The sequence below is a fragment of the Gigantopelta aegis genome, chromosome 1, assembly GCF_016097555.1.
Source record: "Gigantopelta aegis isolate Gae_Host chromosome 1, Gae_host_genome, whole genome shotgun sequence".
Taxonomy (NCBI): Eukaryota; Metazoa; Mollusca; class Gastropoda; order Neomphalida; family Peltospiridae; genus Gigantopelta; species Gigantopelta aegis.
The window spans coordinates 14,719,666-14,737,763 of NC_054699.1; the positions used below are offsets into that span (position 1 = coordinate 14,719,666).

Below are 18,098 nucleotides of genomic sequence, written 5' to 3' on the forward strand. Positions count from 1 at the left end.
ATATATCTGTGTAATAATCTTTAACATGTTAACATGAGGCATATATCTGTGTAATAATTGACATGTTAACATGAGACATATATCCGTGTAATAATCTTTAACATGTGAACATGAGACATATATCCGTGTAATAAGCTTTAACATGTGAACATGAGACATATATCTATGTAATAATCTTTGACATGTTAACATGAGACATATATCCGTGTAATAATCTTTAACATGTGAACATGTTATCTAATTTAACTTGGACTGAAAGATTATTCTTTTCTGACTTTTTTTTTCCATTGATAATAGCTCTGTTAACTGATTAACCGTTAACTGTTTTGATGTCATTTCAGTTCAGTTCATAATTGAATCTAACCCCCTGAAAAAGAAAAAAGCAAAAAGACCCTTTATATTGTATCGTCTTGTGTTGCATCTCATTGTATAATGTGATAAAGGCTTTAACAGTAATATTTTAAAAGCAATGTGTGTGGGCGTGTAATAGGATATACAATATTTTAGTTGTTAAATTTCATTATTTTCTTTTTGACATTTCAGGGTTTGACGTCTTCCCCAATAACAAAGAAATTTCGAATTGATAAAAGTCCAGCAAAATCCTAGCAGTGAAGGAATGTTTACATAACATGTGTTGTTTTATTAAGTCCTGATGTTATATATCACACATTACAGTTGTTTTTGTTACAGAATATCAATTCAAATTGTTACGGAATCCAAAGACAAAAGTACTGATTGTTTTAACTTAAGGAAAGTCTTCAAAAACACTTGTATCTGCAATTTTGACTTCATCTACTTTTTAATTCATACAGAAACATTCATTCATGCATGCATTCATTCATAAATGTACTCATTCATTCATTCATCCATTTATCCATCCATCCATCCATCCATGCATGCTTGCATCCATCCTTTCATTCATTCATTCATTCATTTGCTCACTCACTCATCTGTTTACTTCTTCATTTGTTCATTCTTTCATTTATTCCCACACATTAAGTCATATCTGGAATGGATCTTCAATTTTGCTGCATTTTCATTTAACATCAGGGGCCGCCTGTTCAATTGTTAGTTAGCATAACCAGTTGATAACAGAAATTTTCAAAACCAAGGACTGAATCAATACAAATAACAATTGAAAAGAATACTTTTGAAACTTGATTTAGAACAACCAAAGGTATCCATACATAATCAAATCAAAAGTTTACTTTGTATTTAGGGTCTCCACGAGTACTCGAGTACTCGGGCATGAGCCGAATCTAACAAGACTCGAGTCCGTTCACAGGACTCTTAGTACCCGTGCAAGGAAGAGCACTCTCATTTAATTCTATTTTGTACGTAATTTTGCCATATTATGCTCGCCGCCGATTACATTATAGAACTATGAGATATGGAGGGAAAAGAAAAGCCGAATGTCACAGTGTGGAATGCAATATAATGGACCAGTGTATCAATGGCGTGATTTGGCATCCACGTTGAGCATTGGAATTAAGATCCATAATGCTATTTTACTTTATTCCTTAATCTCATTATTATCTAGTGTCGGGTACTCGGGTCCGGGTCGAGTTTGACCCTCGGGTACTCGAGTCCAATATTTTGGACTCGTGGAGACCCTATTTGCATTTGTGCAAAAGTAGTTAAAAGGAAAAATATTAGACTAACCCAGGGTTAAGTTAACTATGCTTTGAACAAGTGGGCCCAGATAATTTCAAAACCCCAAAGCTGTATTCAAATTATATGCATTGTCAGTCATAAAGAGAAAATGAGTTTGTTATATATAGATCTCATACCTTAAGAATTACTTGACCGGCCTCGGTGGCGTCGTGGTTAGGCCATCGGTCAACAGGCTGGTAGGTACTGGGTTCGGATCCCAGTCGAGGCATGGGATTTTTAATCCAAATACCGACTCCAAACCCTGAGTGAGTGCTCCGCAAGGCTCAGTGGGTAGGTGTAAATCACTTGCACCGACGAGTGATCCATAACTGGTTCAACAAAGGCCATGGTTTGTGCTATCCTGCCTGTGGGAAGTGCAAATAAAAGATCCCTTGCTGCTAATCGGAAAGAGTAGCCCATGAAGTGGCGACAGTGGGTTTCCTCTCAAAATCTGTGTGGTCCTTAACCATATGTCTGACGCCATATAACCGTAAATAAAATGTGTTGAGTGCGTCGTTAAATAAAACATTTCTTTCTTTAAGAATTACTTGATGACATATTCTTATAATATGATTTGTAGACATTGTAAGTTGATTGTTAATATTGTTAAGCATACCTTTTTCTATTACCAAATCTTGATGTCGAATATTGTTAAGCATACCGTTTTGTATTATCAATTTTTGATGTCAAGATATTATTAAGCATGCCTTTTTCTATTGCCATGAGGTCAGAATAGATTTAGATGTGTAATTGCAAAATTTTCCTACACAGCAAAGACAAACACCCTCCAAATATAACAAGAATTTGAGATTTTATGTCTTGTACATTTTATTCTTTGTTGGATAAATACCAAACAAAAGCTATATGCAGTGAAACCTCTGAAAACCGGACTATCTATAAACTGGAATTCCTTCAAAACTGGACGTTTTTCATGGTCCCTTTTTAAATATCTGTGCAGAAGAGAACCTCTCTAAGTCGAGTATCTCTTAAAACCGGACTTTTTACTTAGTCCCAATGGTGTCCGGTTTAGAGGAGTTTCACTGTATATGCGAATATTTTAATACAGTGAAACCTCTTTAAACTGGAGCCTCTCTAAACTGGAGCCTCTCTAAACTGGAGCCTCTTTAAACTGGAATTTCAGAGTCTCTTTTTAAATATCAGTAGGCCTAGATAATAGAACTTCTGTAAACCGGATACACATTAAAACCGGACTTTTTACTTGGGCTCATGAGTGTAGGTATATATATTTTTTCATGATAAAATTAATTTGGTAAATAGTGTCAAAATAGGCCTAAAAATATTCACAAGACATTAACAATTTTAATAGACACAAAAACGACTGGTAAAGGGATTCAAACGAATAATACAAAATAAATGGATGAAAACTAAATTAAAGTGACATTCCTGTTATGATGATGTCAACCAACAAAGACTTTTTAACAACTGTAATCACGTTAAATATATTTTTGGAAATAAAATATTAGTGATTATATATCAAACATGTTTCTGATCGTCCTAACGGTTGTGCTAGGTCAAACTTAAACTTAATTTTATTCAATAATATATCTTTTTTTCGTACATATGAAATTATTGGGATACCAAATCCAGTTTGGGCTACTTACAAATACTATGATGACCAGAAACACACCGAATATACAGACACTGATATTCTAAACAAGAAAATATGTTTAATATGTAAGTTTAATCGTAGAAATATTGTATTAGTCTGAAACATTTTACAGTGCAGCAAACTCAGGAATGTCCCTTTAAAATTTGTTTCTTTTCTTGTGCAGTATATTATGTAGTATGTGGTGTTCATTTGACTGAGGTAGGATTATATACAGTTTAGTTAATATCCATGTTACCATCTAGGTAGCATGAATACCTCGAAATCAAATCCCATAGACAACAATACAGGCCTCCGAAAAATGTGAGAATGATACTATGGTACATGCCTCAATCACACGCATCTAATTGTGAGAACGATACTATGGTACATGCCTCAATCACACGCATCTAATTGTGAGAACGATACTATGGTACATGCCTCAATCACACGCATCTAATTGTGAGAACGATACTATGGTACATGCCTCAATCACACGCATCTAATTGTGAGAACGATACTATGGTACATGCCTCAATCACACGCATCTAATTGTGAGAACGATACTATGGTACATGCCTCAATCACACGCATCTAATTGTGAGAACGATACTATGGTACATGCCTCAATCACACGCATCTAATTGTGAGAACGATACTATGGTACATGCCTCAATCACACACATCTAATTGTGAGAACGATACTATGGTACATGCCTCAATCACACACATCTAATTTTGCATAATCCAATTCTGGACGTCATTTATGTAGTCATAATGAGTTGAGCAAAATGAAAATGGGTTACCTGAATTTGTTTCAGTTCTCGGAAGCCTATAATGGTAAATATAATTATGTAGCTAAAACTGCCAAATATAACCTTTTTATCAAGATCTAGTTATAAATAAAATCATGGAAAAAGGTGGGAGATTGAGTTACTTATTTTAAAGTTAAAACAAGAAGTGATCTTGTCTATCACAGTTATGCACAAAAATTGTGATAATTGTAGTGGTCCGTTAGATGTGTTTCAAACATAATACTACATAGTACAGTGAAACCCCTCTAAACCGGACACCCTTGGGACCAAGACAAATGTCCAGTTTTAAGAGGGATCTGGTTTATTGAGGTCAAGTTCTGTCCTGGTTTTTAAAAAGGGACTGTGAAACATCCTGTTTTGAGGTAATTCCAATTTACAGAGGGTCCGGTCTTGAGAGGTTTCACTGTATAAAAATTAAAATTCCTAGTTGAAATATAATGAAATGAATCTACTGCATACATGACAAGTCCTCCGTCATATTTCATTAATGACCTGCATGACTGTGTTTAGGATTCTATTTAAATTTTGGGACATTCTAACTCTAACCCGGTAAGATGCTATTTGGTATAGTTCTACCTCTGCAGTGAAGTATCTGTTGTGTTTTAATGACAGTTGGAATCTCAAGACAGATCTGTGAAACTGAGAAAAGACTTAACAACCCTATACCTCACGACATAACAAATGGCATGTGCATTAAAAAGAAGAGAAAAAATTGTTTTATGACATCCCACCACATTTTAATCTACTATTATGCATCCAACATAAGGTTACACACCACCATTAACTTTTGTATGCATTTCAATACATTTTCTAGGTCAGAATATATTCTGTAAAAAAATAAGTCCTGTCGAGAGGGCTACATGATTGCTATTTTTAGAAAGTACCATACCATGTTTTGGTAACTTGCAAAAAAATACCAAAATCAGTAGAGATATAATTAATTTTTTAAAAAGTTATCCACCTTTATGCCAGAGCACCACCTCATGTTCTATGAATGGCAGTACACCACTTACACAGCTGGTATCATTTAGTAATAAAAATAACAAGTAACTTCAAACCAATGGGTTATTTATACATACTAAAGAGGTCAATCTACTTGTAATCATGAAATATTTTAAATGAATAAATTTGCTAAACGGGACTCTGTATTAGGTTGTCAGTTCCTTAGGGCAGGGGACGGGACGGGACGGGACATAGCCCAGTGGTAAAGCGCTCGATTGATGCGGTCGGATCGATCCCTATCAGTGGCCCATTTTTCTATTAGTAGCAAAGGATAGCGGGCAGGATGTAGCCCAATGGTAAAGCATTCCCTCGATGCGCGGTCAGTCTAGGAACGATCCCCGTTGGTGGATCCATTGGGCTATTTCTTGTTCCAGGCAGTGCATCACAACTGGTGTAACAAAGGCTGTGGTATGTACTATCCCGTCTGTGGGATGGTGCATATAAAAAAATCCCTTGCTGCTAATAGAAAAATTTGTAGCCCATGAAGTGGAGATAGCGGGTTTGCTCTGTCAATATCCGACGCCATATAACTATAAATAAAATGTGTTGACTACATCGTTAAATAAAACATTTCCTTCCTTCAACTACACACTGTACCAAGCTCAGGCCGTTTTTCCCCCCCATTGACAAAAGTGTACAATAAATCTGTATAACTGCACACTTTTTAAACCCCACCTTTCATGAGCTAGACTTCCTTACCACATCACCGGCCTCAGTGGCGTCGTGGTTCTACAGGCTGGTAGGTACTGGGTTCAGATCCCAGTCGAGGCATGGGATTTTAAATCTAGATACAGACTCCAAACCCCGAGTGAGTGCTCCGCAAGGCTCAATGGGTAGGTGTAAACCACTTGCTCTGACCAGTGATCCATAACTGGTTAAACAAAGATCCTTTGCTGCTAATTGGAAAAAGTAGCCCATGTAGTGGTGACAGCGGGTTTCCTGTCTGTGTGGTCCTTAACCATATAACCGTCAATAAAATGTGTTGATTGCGTCGTTAAATAAAACATTTCTTCTTTCCTTAGCACATCCCTCTGGAATGTGGTACAAGTCAGTTACTGCATAAACTTAATCATGGTGTATGCATGGTTATTTGTAGACTGGATATTTCGGTCTCTTTAAAGCTACATTTCATATTTTCTGTTTATTTTGTAATTATTTGTCTATATGGTATTTGTTTTATGTTCATATAAAATGGACAAATAATTTTTTAAAAAATCTAAAATATGAAATGTAGCTTTACAGAGACAGAAATATTTGGTCTATAGCCGTCCCATCATTCTATTAAAATGTTTTTTTGTGTAAATAATTTGTTTGGTTTGATGTAAGAAGAAAAGTAAAAGTGTTTTGGAAATAACAAAGAAATACAATTTATGTGTGCAATTTACAAATCAATTGGTTCGGACATATAAATAACTTATAGTAAATGTGTGCTGTCACTCAGGACTCGAGTTGTAAGTTTATACGTAAAATTCAACATACACTAACTAATGAAACTAGACTATTTAGTCCACTAGGGTGTAAAGAATGTTCTACATGACAGTTATGTGTAGATTGTACATACTTTTAATTTAGAATTAACTGTACAGAAGTCTTCACACCAGATTCCTAGCATTTGTTACGGTTGCTCGTTTAATTCCTTTCTTAATATGTTCCATGTCTTAAGTGTATTATGTAATTATATGAACAATGATAGTGCAATAAAATTTATCAATACACATGGTCATCGATTTTATCATTTTAGATATATTTCAAAGGATTCACTTTAAAAGCACATATTCAGTAAATTTATTTTTTTCTGTTTTTTTTTGTTGTTTTTCTAGTTTGTGGGTTTTTTTGTTTTAGTTCAGAATGGCATCACCACATGTAACATTCCTGTTAAAGCCCAATTTCACCATTGCATAATTTAGCACAGATTACAACTGAAAAGTTATAGTTCGTTTCATTTAACATTAGAGCACACCGATGTATTAATCATCAGCTATTTGGTAATTTTAACATGTAGAACCTGCTACATTTTTTCCATTAGTAGCGAAGGATCTTTTATTTGCACCATCCCACAGACAGGATAGCAAATACCACTGCCTTTTGTTACACCAGTTGTGGAACTGTGGCTGGAACGACAAATCGATCCACGACAAACCAGTCACCGGGAGAGTGCTTTACCACTGGGCTACAACTGAATTGATGAAAAATTGATTCTTTGATACCAGTAGCAGTGTTTTCTTTTGTAATGTGTCAAAAACTGTGAATGTAGAAAATCAAAACTTAAACAGGGTTCTATTGCGTCTTAAAAATCCTGTAATTTCCTCGAATTTTGTGATTTTAAAATCCAGTCCTGGAAAAAGCATTAAATTTTATTGTGTCCTGGAATTTTAGGCAAAACATTTGGTGGTTTATTTTTTTGCATCTTTACTTTTGTTGTCCTCATAGCCTGTCTAAATTCAGACAACAATTTGTTATAAAAACATTCATTCATTGAACATTTCATGTCCTGGAAAAAAAAAAAAAAATGTCCTGGAAATATACTTGAATTTTATGGGGGGTTCCTCCCACCCCCCAAGTGTAAGAACTCTGTTAAACTTCCTTTTAGCAATTGGTTATATCAACGTCTGTAATATTTTTAACATTACCTCAACGGTTGTATTAAAAGTATGCAGCAAGATTCAAACACACAATATACAACAAATACTTTTAAAACATGTTGGTGCTATTTTAAATATATGACAAACCAGTCCTCAATTTAAACTTTTATTTGGCAATTTGTTGAACAATGGCCAACAGTTTTTTTCATCGACTAAACATTCGTTCCAGATTTAGAATTTTCCTGAAGATGTCAGCAATATGTTGACAACGTTAATTCTGAGCTGTTTCAAAATTGATGACATGGGGGTGGGTGGGGGAGAGGCGCCCTAATATATTTTATGCCTGGTGGGTATATATTAGTTTGTTTTGTTTAACAACACCACTAGAGCACATTTATTTATTATCAGCTACTGGATGTCAAACATTTAGTCTTAAGAGGGGAAACCATTAGTAGCAAAGGATCTTTTATATGCACCATCTCGGACAGGATAGCACATGCCAGTCATGGTGCACGGACTGGAACGAGAAACGTCCCAAACGGGCCAACTAACTGGGATTAATCCTAGACTAACCTTGCATGGACAGGATAGCACATGCCAGTCATGGTGCACTGACTGGAACGAGAAACGTCCCAAACGGGCCAACTAACTGGGATTAATCCTAGACTAACCTTGCATCAGTCGAGCACTTTACCACTGGGCTACGTCCCAACCCGAATGACCCCACTAAAGCACATAGATGAATTAATCACGAGCTTTTGGATGTCTGACTTCTGTAATTCTGAAACGTCTTCAGAAGAAACCCACTACGCTGTTTCATTAGCAGCAAGGGATCTCTTACTTTCTCTTACTATAGCCTTTGATATACCAGTCGTGCGACACTGGTTGGGACGGGGAAAACTTAAAGGGTCCACCGAGGATTGATCCTAGGACCCAAGCGCTTGAAGAGAACGCTCTGCTGACTGAGCTAGATCCCATTCTGTGCGGATTAAAACAAAATCGCACCTCCCCAAGTAATTAATTCTAAAACAGCCTCAAATCGTACAAAAATACATGGATACACAAATAAAATCTTTTTCTTGGGTGTCTGACACAAATACGCATATGTTAACATAATCAATGTAATTTTACAAACGTGTTTGTAGTCTACATGCAAAAACATCCATCTTGCAAAAACAACTGAGTGATGTCAATGTGACAGCAACTGTGGCTTATATGCAAAATGGATGGTGCAAAACATCTCAACCATGTAATGTCATGTCAATGTGACACAAACTGCAAATCCATGATCATTCAAAACATCTCAACCAAATGATGTTACTAGAGAGGTTTCTCAACCACACGTTACTGTTACAGGCGGAGATAGGTCACCGTTGCAGGCGGAGATAGGTCACCGTTGCAGGCGGAGATAGGTCACTGTTGCAGATGGAAATAGGTCACCATTACAGACAGAGATAGGTCGCCACTTTGAGTGAGGTTGGGTGACGTCACAGCAACTTCACTGGCTTCACTGGCTTCTTAAAGCCTGCTACATGCAACAAATTCTGTGACTAATATACAATCTAAAGAAGAGAGATATACGTCCCCACCGAGCTCAACAAATTTTCTTGTCTTCAGAGTTCAAGGGTTATAACTGAAAAATGAATAAATCGCCATGGACAGAGACAAAACCTGTAGTCCCCTACGGTTGAACCGGTAAGGAACTAAAAAGAATAAATAAATAAATAACACTTCTGAGAATGCCGCAATCTTTAAGTCACAAACCGTGCTGAGAAACTGGCTAAACTATTAATACGGTTACTGAATAACATTGGGCCAAATTCACCAAGTGTGTTTTTCGTAAATGCAAGTGGTTAGGTACTGTAAATAAATGTAGTTACATGCATGCAAGACATAAACAGCAGGGCTCAAACTTAACGATGGCAATTGGTGTCGCCGATATAAATTGCCGTAGGTAAAGAGCATTACCCATGACACTTCTGTGCTGTCGGTAAAACTCCTCAACAATGGCAAAATATATACACCTGGTGTACATTATCTGCCAATATTTAAAATTTTCACATTTGAAATGTTTAAATACAGCAAAATAACCTTTCAGTCATATTTATTTTCTGCAAATGTTAATTTAAAAAATAACTGCCATAGGCAGGCCCAAAACTGCCATCGGTGGGCTGTTTGACCAATGATATTTCTTTTTAAAAAATGCTGTGGGAGACAAATTCTTAAGTTCGAGCCCTGAAACGGGCTTTGTAAACTCGGTCTGTTATCATTATCCAATGGCTTAAGAAGGTGCCAAAAAGTGGGTGGACACACATGTATATATATATATATATATATATATATATATAAATAAAATATATACACAGCATGTGGTGGGGGTTACATACCCTCTCCCCTTCCCTACAAGTGTTATCCGTAACAGGAACTGGAATGGTGTTAGTGCGAAACCTCTCTATTGTGACGTAACTGTAGCTTACCTGGTACATACAAAATCCACAATGCAAAACATCTTGACCAAGTAATGTCACTGTGACATAATAACTGGTTCAGGACATTACTTCAAAGATGATGATGACGATGATGATGATGATGATGAGAATAATGCAGTATACCGTAGGCTTAAAAGTAAAACCTCATATATGAAATGTTTGAACTTTTCAAGCACAACACAAAATGGCACCAATGTGGTTGCTCTTTTTAATAGAGGTTGTGTTTTTGTGATTCACGGTCTGTAATATCACAAAGACCAATCTCTGTTATACACTATGAATCCATGGATAAAGGTCTCCCCTGTATAGAATCCTCCCATCAATACGGTCCAGGTCTTAGAGCATGCCATATATAAAGCAAGGTTCTTAAACTTGAAAAAAAAAACCCCATAAAATTCAAGAACATTTTAAAATCACAAAATCTAATGACATTCCCGGATTATGAGGACACATAAGGCGGCTTATTTCTGCTGTTGCAGCCTTAATCAGGGTAATAACTGCAATAATAAAAACGGTTTGTTTTGTTTAACAGTGATTTATCAATCATCGGCTATTGGATGTCAAACAGGTAATTCTGACATATAGTCTTAGAGAGGAAACCCCCATGGTTTAACTGGTTTTATTTACAGCACAGGAAATTCTTTTTGGAAATTTATATACTGAACCACCTTTCAATACACACTGTACATGAAAACCCCTCCACCCCTCCTCTGGGATTAAATAGTCAATGAATAACCTCTCAGGTAATTTTCTCTGAAATTTGATTTACAAGGTTTTGACTTTCAAGCCGACAATATGATGATTTGTTTGTTTGTCCGAGTTGTAATATCATTTCTAAAACAAAATGTTCAGTCGCCAAACAATATGAAAAAAAAGTAAAGAAAAAAGAAGAAGAAAAGACAATAACGATTATGCTAAAGAGTATGATACATACACTTTTGCTCATACAAACCAAATTCAAGTCCACATCGATACAGCAAGCATATCTAAACAGGGTTTTTTTCCTTCTTCGAACACGGTGAAGATGAAAGGCAAAACAATTCAGCAAAATAATAAATCGCTCTTCAAAAATGTTGTGATGGGAAACATTTTCCTTCAAATAACCAGGGATAATGTCACATCTCAAGTACTTCGTCTCCCGTGATACCGATTTATAGCCTACATATTATCTGCAATTTCTTAAAGGGACAGTTTTGAGTTTACTGCCAAGATAAGATCTTTCCGACTAATAGCTAAAAGTTTGTTTTGTTTAACGACACCACTAGAGTACATTGATTTATTAATCATCGGCTATTGGGTGTCAAACATTTGGTAATCTCGACTTTTTGTAATGAGAGAAAACCTGCTACATTTGTTCATTAGAAGAGATCTTTTATATGCATTTTCCCACAGGAAGGATAACACATACCACAGCCTTTGATATACCAGTCATATACCATAGGGAACTAGTTGGGATGACAATTTTTTTTTTTTTTTAAATCGGAGAATGGGTCCATCAACGAAGTTCAATCCTGTGATCAAAGCACCTCAGGTGAGCAACTGTCGACAGCTAGATCCCACTAATAGAGTATTAAAGGGACATACCCTAGTTTTTAAACACTACTAAACACTAAGGTATATTTTTGACTATTTGAGCCGTTTTGGATAACTGAAATCATAATTTACTTGGATTTTATGGTTTAGCTTATCAATTTCCGTACATTTAAAATGTTTTGGTCATCCTGGTGTTTTTAATATCACAAAATGCATTTCTCATATTTTTAAAAATGCACGTGTCTGAGAATTAACGGTTATGGAGTCAAGTTTTAGTATATTTTTTGAGGGTATTTGACCATTTCAATGTCACAGACTAAATTGTAACTATATCCAAATGTGCAGTTTGTAGATTAATTAAACTTACTGTTAATTTTCACGAGTTGAAACTAGTGTCTGTCCCTTTAATGACTAAAATAATATCTTGTTTCTGATCATCATATTTCTTTGTAATAGCGTAAGCTTCTTTTTATTTCCCAATATATAAATGTGGGGTTTTTTTTCTGTACATACAAAATTAAGAGAATAAAAATCTTGTTTCAGTTACTACAAACATTAGGATGATCAGAAACTCAATGAAAATACAGACACCCATATTTAAAATCAAACATATACACTGCAAGTGTAATATTAGTTGTTAAAAAGTTAAGTTTGTTTTTATTTAACACCACCACTAGAGACCATTCATTTACTAATCATGGACTACTGGATATCAAACATTTTGTAACTTTTCTTACATTGTCTTAGAGAGGAAACCTGCTACATTATTCCATTAATAGCAATGGATCTTTTATACGCACCATCCCATAGACAGGATTTGGACATACAACAGCCTTTGATATACCAGTCATCTGGAATGAGAAATAGCCCAATGGGTCCACCAATGGGGACTGATTCCAGACCGACCATGCATCAGACGAACGCTTTACCACTGGGCTACGTCCTACTCCATGTTGTTAAAAAGGCTCTTCTAGCTTGAAACATCTTACAAGAGTCACAAAATCAGGACAGTCTCTTTGAGCCTGGTGCAGACCTTTGCAACAATGTGAACTTTTAGTTGCATGCATAAAAAATGGTACATTTGATGAGATTTTTTATGCCTGCGACTGAAATGACTCCCACCAAACATGTTTGATTGAAGCAAATTTTGTTGTATGCAAACGTCTACAGCAGCGTTTAGATTTCATGGAATATATTTTCACTACAATTACATTGTTACACTTATTTCCTTCTGATTGGAACAAATGAACCTCAGCGTGGGGGCACGATGCTCTGCACACCCTTGAACTGAATTAACGGGAGAACATAGGTGTAACTGTCCCTCAAAAAGAAATTTCTGCGGCCATATTTGAAAAAGAAAAACAACTAATTTATTAACTATTAATTGTCTCCCTCACACATGATGATTCATAATTTCAAATAACTGAATTAGGTCAAGTTACAGCAGCTATCATTCTTAAAGGCACTGACCCTAGTTTTTAAGCAAAGAATATTTTTTTATGGCCTATTACAGCTGTTTCACAGATACCTTACACTTCTTGCATAAATGATCCATTTTGGCAATCCCAATGTTTCTCGTTATCCTAGTATTTGTAATAGCTGCAAACACATGTTACACATTTACAGAAAAGTCATGTTGCCATCAACACATACCGGTTAACAAAAAACTAACCAGTCTACTGAAATAATGTAAACATTCGAGTAGATTGAAATGGTGTCCAAAATACAGCAGGAACGTTAAAGAATACTGCAGGTATCAAAACTATATCGTATAAATTTATCATAACTTATCATCAACGAATTTCAGGGTCAAATTTACAGAGCCCATTTTTCTTAAATGCAGGTGTTTAAGCACTGTAAATGTATGTACCAGTTACGTGCATATAATACAAAAACAGGCTTGGTAAATTCAGCCCCAGATTTTGTTTTTAAACAAGACATGGGGCAATTTTTAAAATGATTTGTCAGAATCAAATCTTCACTTAGATGTTCAATTGCATTGATTTATGTGGCTAGCTTTTAAAAAGGTTTTACTTCACCACAATCCATTTTTAAGTACATGTACTAACATACTGTGCTATTCATATTTTAATGTCTGCATTATTTGTTTGCAAATCAATTAACTTCAACTAAATAAAGCACAAATAAGGCAATACAAATGATCCATTAACCCACAGTTTTTTTTGTCACAAACGACAAGTTTTTTTTACACACAAATTTACGGTAATTATTCTTGCATTCTGTTACACACATAACCTTAAATATGAATGAAAATGTAACTTCTGCTCAGTGACAATCCAAATAAACACCACAAATCTGCTCAAGACTGAAGTTAATACATTTTTGGTAGCAATTTTTTTCCGGGCCGTTCCTAGCGTGGGGAGGGGTACAACAGCACACCTGAAAAGCATCATCAAAAAAGTAGCCTTTTAATATAAAAATGACCTTTTTGTTCAACTGGAGATGCTTTCAAAAAAAAAAAAAAAAAATATATATATATATATATATACACAGTGAAACCTCTCAAAACCACCCCTCTGTAAAACCAGAAATCCTGACCTTTTTAAATAATCAATATAGAACTTAGCCTCTCTAAACCGAATACCTCTTAAAACCAGACATTTTACTTGGTTCTGAGGGTGTCCGGTTTAGAGGAATTTCACTGTATGTATATATATATATATAAATTCCCCTCCCCCTTCCATAGTGATATTAAGCTAGGTATGGCCATGGTGTCTGTGTGTTGTTCATGATTCTGCGTTCCCGGCGTCAGCGTATCCTTGGAAGACCCAGCGTCGTTCGAGTCGTGCCCCACATCCCTTCAGCTCCTGCTGAAAGAGACTAGGCAGTTTGTCGAGTACGTCCTCCACCTCGCGGACACGCACGGAGACCAGCTGGTTCAGGTACGACCACAGGTAGTCGATCGTCGCACCGAACGGGTGCACGTGAAGAAAACAGCAGACCAAACCTGAAAAATAATTTTCAATTTTTTTTTTTAAAAGTGACATACCCTATTTTTTAAAAACTGTAAACCATATGTTTTACTATTAGAGCTGTTTTTGATAACTGAAATCGATATTACTAAGATTTTATTGTTTAGATTATCCATTTCCGTACATCCAAAGTATTTCTGGTCATCCAGGTGTTTTTAATATCACAAAATGCATATTTCGTATTTTTAAAAACGCATGTGTGTCTGAGAAGAAACGGTTAGGGCATCAAGTTCTATCTGTTTTGAAGGATATTTTACCGTTCCAATGTCACAGACCCTTGCTTCAGTCTGTTGTAACTTTATCCAAATGTGTTACAGGTTTGTATATTAACTAAACTTAAGTGTCCATTTTCATGGGCTAAAACAAGGTCTGCGCCTTTAAAGTAAACTGTTAATTTTAATGGTTATTATGTGCAAAATAATTTACAAATAAAACTCTGTTGATATGAAAGAAAGAAATGTTTTATTTAACGACGCACTCAACACATTTTTATTTACGGTTATATGGCGTCAGACATATGGTTAGTGTTGATATGAATTACTGAGAATGCTGTCTAAATGTACTTTATCTATAACAATGCTTGACAAACCTATACATAAAAATGTCAGTTCAGTATCTTGAGGCATTGCTAAAAAAAATACATCCGAAATTATTTATGAGGGACATACACAGACAGACAAGACAGAACAGAGATAAAACCTAAAGTCCCCTCCAGTTGGAATGGTAGAGGCCTAAAAAAGGTTTTATTTAATGACGCACTCAACACATTTTAACAAGGGTTATATGGTATCAGACGTACCATTAAAGACCACAGAGATAATTAATTAGAGAGGAAACCTGCAGCCACCACTCTATGGTCTACTCTTTTTGATTAGCATCAAGTGATGAGATAGCACCAATAGAAGTTACAACAGTCTTGTAGGCAGGTGCATGCTTGGCATTAGTAAATGCTAAACTCTGGAACCGAAAACCAATCCAAATTATTTTTAGGTGTGGTAAATATTTAAATGACACTGAGAATCATGGCTTCTTTCTGCGTGAGGGAGATGACTTTTTTTTATGTGTGGTCAATGTTTTAATGACATACTCAGAATCCTGGCTTCTTTCTGCGTGAGGGAGATGCCCGAACTGCTGACTATAGGGTCCGTGCTAATCAGAGTGAGTGCGGGAATCATCACAGTTGGAGAGGCACTTGCTGACGGGGTCGACGAGTCTTTCTTATCGGAGCTGTTGTCACCTGTCTGTGAAACAAAATAAATACACAATTTGTTTAGCGAAGTGAGGAACATTAATATAATGACACATTAGTAGTAGGTGTTCAAAACTTGGGCATCCTGTTCAAAACAAAATTAAACCACTGAAAATATGTCCAAAATAAACACTAAGCACTGAATGGCTTGAAATTAATGACTAAATGAATGAATAACACATTGGCTATTGAATGTCAAACAAAGTTAAGAATAATCACATGATTATTTAAATTAAAAACAAAATTATATACCATAATTATGTAAAAACAGTGTTAAAGGGCCTGGACTAAAATACAAGCAAAAGACACCACTAGAGCACATCGTTTCATTAATCATAGGCTATTGGATGTCAAACATATGGTAATTTTGACAGTCTTCGAAAGGAAATCTGGTAAATTTTTCCATTAGTAGCAAAGGATCTTTTATATGCATCATCCCATAGACAGGATAGTATATATCATGGTCTTTGATATATCAGTCGTGATGCACTGGCTGGAACGAGAAATAACCCAATGGACTAACCGACAGGGATCGCTCACAGACCGACCATGCATCAGCGAGTGCTTTACCACTGGGCTACATCCCACTCTCAAAGCAGACAAATGTCTACACAAAAGGAAGGAAGGAAGGAAGGAAGAAAGAAAGAAAGAAAGGAAGTAGCTATCATTTGACTAGAACAGAATGCCCTCGACACAACAGAAGATTCTAATCATTTGATTGGATGTTGGGATGTTTGTGTCAGTCCATAGGAGTCGGTGGAAAATGCCACACTGTCTGAGGTCAGGCTATGTATGAGAATAAATTTCTGTCTTTAAGTTGTATCTTTTCATTATCAGTGTCGTTGCCATTCTCCTGTGTGGTTTGTTTGTCCAGGTTGTGAGAAGATAGATCCTAACCCTAAAAAGGGTTTCTACCAGAAATACATATGCAATTGAATGCAACCCCAGAAAGAAAATGGGTTACGTTTAGGGTTAGGGTTAAGAGAATCATACGGTAATGATAAAGAGTCATTAATTTTGTCAAAAGGCAACTTAAAAAAAGAAAATCCGCAAACAGATTTTTTTTAGCCTCTTGCAGAAACCCTGCTAACCCTACCTTTTCAGTGTCGGGTGTCGTAGCCGTTCTCCTGCATGGTCTGTCTGTCTAGGCTATGACACGACAGATCCTAACCCTAACCCTGAGAATGAATGTCTGTCTTTTAGTTGTACCTTTTCATTATCGGTGTCGTTGCCATTCTCCTGTGTGGTCTCTTTGTCTAGACTGTGAGACGACAGACCCTAACCCTAACCCTGAGAATGAATGTCTGTCTTTTAGTTGTACCTTTTCATTATCGGTGTCGTTGCCATTCTCCTGTGTGGTCTCTTTGTCTAGACTGTGAGACGACAGATCCTTCTGTCTCAGCTCCTTCTCCTTCTGTAGAGCCTTTTCTTCCGACAGTTTCATCTGCCTCTGCGAATTTATCAGTTGCTGGAAGTAACACAAACATACACAACATTACCCCAAAGACATAAAAATGGCCACACTATATAGCTACTAATACAAATATTACGGCTTCTAGATTATGGTAGCCCCACTCCTATGGCTAGTGACATTCAGTGTTGGGCTAGTAAATAACTACTATAACTAGCCCGACGGCTACTGGAAAAAAAACCTTGTCAAATGCTGCATTTATATATTTTGTAAATATGAATCTCCTTCCCCCTCTTTCCACCTCCAATCTAAGGATTTTTAAGCTCTATTTCCCTCTTTAAGTGACATATCTGATTATTACTATTAGTAAAATTGTATTTATTTAAAGTAAGGCTAGTGAGTTTTTAATCATGGCTAGTACATTTTTAAAATCACTGATCCCATGGCTAGTGGATTTTTATAAAAGTCTAGAAGCCCATCAAAATGTAACATCTCGTACTGTACTTTCATCATAGGCATAAGTATTTCCATTTTCGTAGGCGAGCAGGCTGGCATTTGCCCGAAATAAACAAAAATGTCCAAATCTGGATAACAAGATTTATTCATATTAGCATTACTGCCAAACAGCTATATAGGGTTGCAAACGAATCACTAAGCATTTTTAAATGGATTACAACTAATTTTGAGGGTAGAATGATGGAAATATATGATAAGAAAGTCACAGATTAGCACATTTTGCCTGAATATCTGTATACGTTTTGCCCG

General features: G+C 36.0%; 2 protein-coding genes across 4 annotated transcripts in view; one reads left to right on the forward strand and one right to left on the reverse strand.

Moving 5' to 3' along the window:
• LOC121370956 (BRCA2-interacting transcriptional repressor EMSY-like) overlaps positions 1 to 1,926 on the forward strand; it is a 35,248-nt gene extending 33,322 nt beyond the window's left edge. For all 3 annotated transcript variants that reach the window (XM_041496516.1, XM_041496521.1, XM_041496531.1), the window contains exon 24: positions 544 to 1,926. In XM_041496516.1, coding sequence (XP_041352450.1) covers positions 544 to 606 — 63 coding nt within the window. In that variant the 3' untranslated portion in view covers positions 607 to 1,926. The remainder of the gene's footprint in view (positions 1 to 543) is intronic.
• A 10,574-nt stretch (positions 1,927 to 12,500) lies between these two features.
• The window catches only part of LOC121370972 (ecto-NOX disulfide-thiol exchanger 2-like), a 40,481-nt gene continuing 34,883 nt past the window's right edge, over positions 12,501 to 18,098 (reverse strand). Inside the window, exons 10-12 of the mRNA XM_041496544.1 lie at positions 17,244 to 17,390; positions 15,761 to 15,914; positions 12,501 to 14,648 (exon numbers count right to left, since the gene is read on the reverse strand). Of these exons, the coding sequence (XP_041352478.1) occupies positions 14,428 to 14,648; positions 15,761 to 15,914; positions 17,244 to 17,390 (522 nt within the window). The 3' untranslated portion in view covers positions 12,501 to 14,427. The remainder of the gene's footprint in view (positions 14,649 to 15,760; positions 15,915 to 17,243; positions 17,391 to 18,098) is intronic.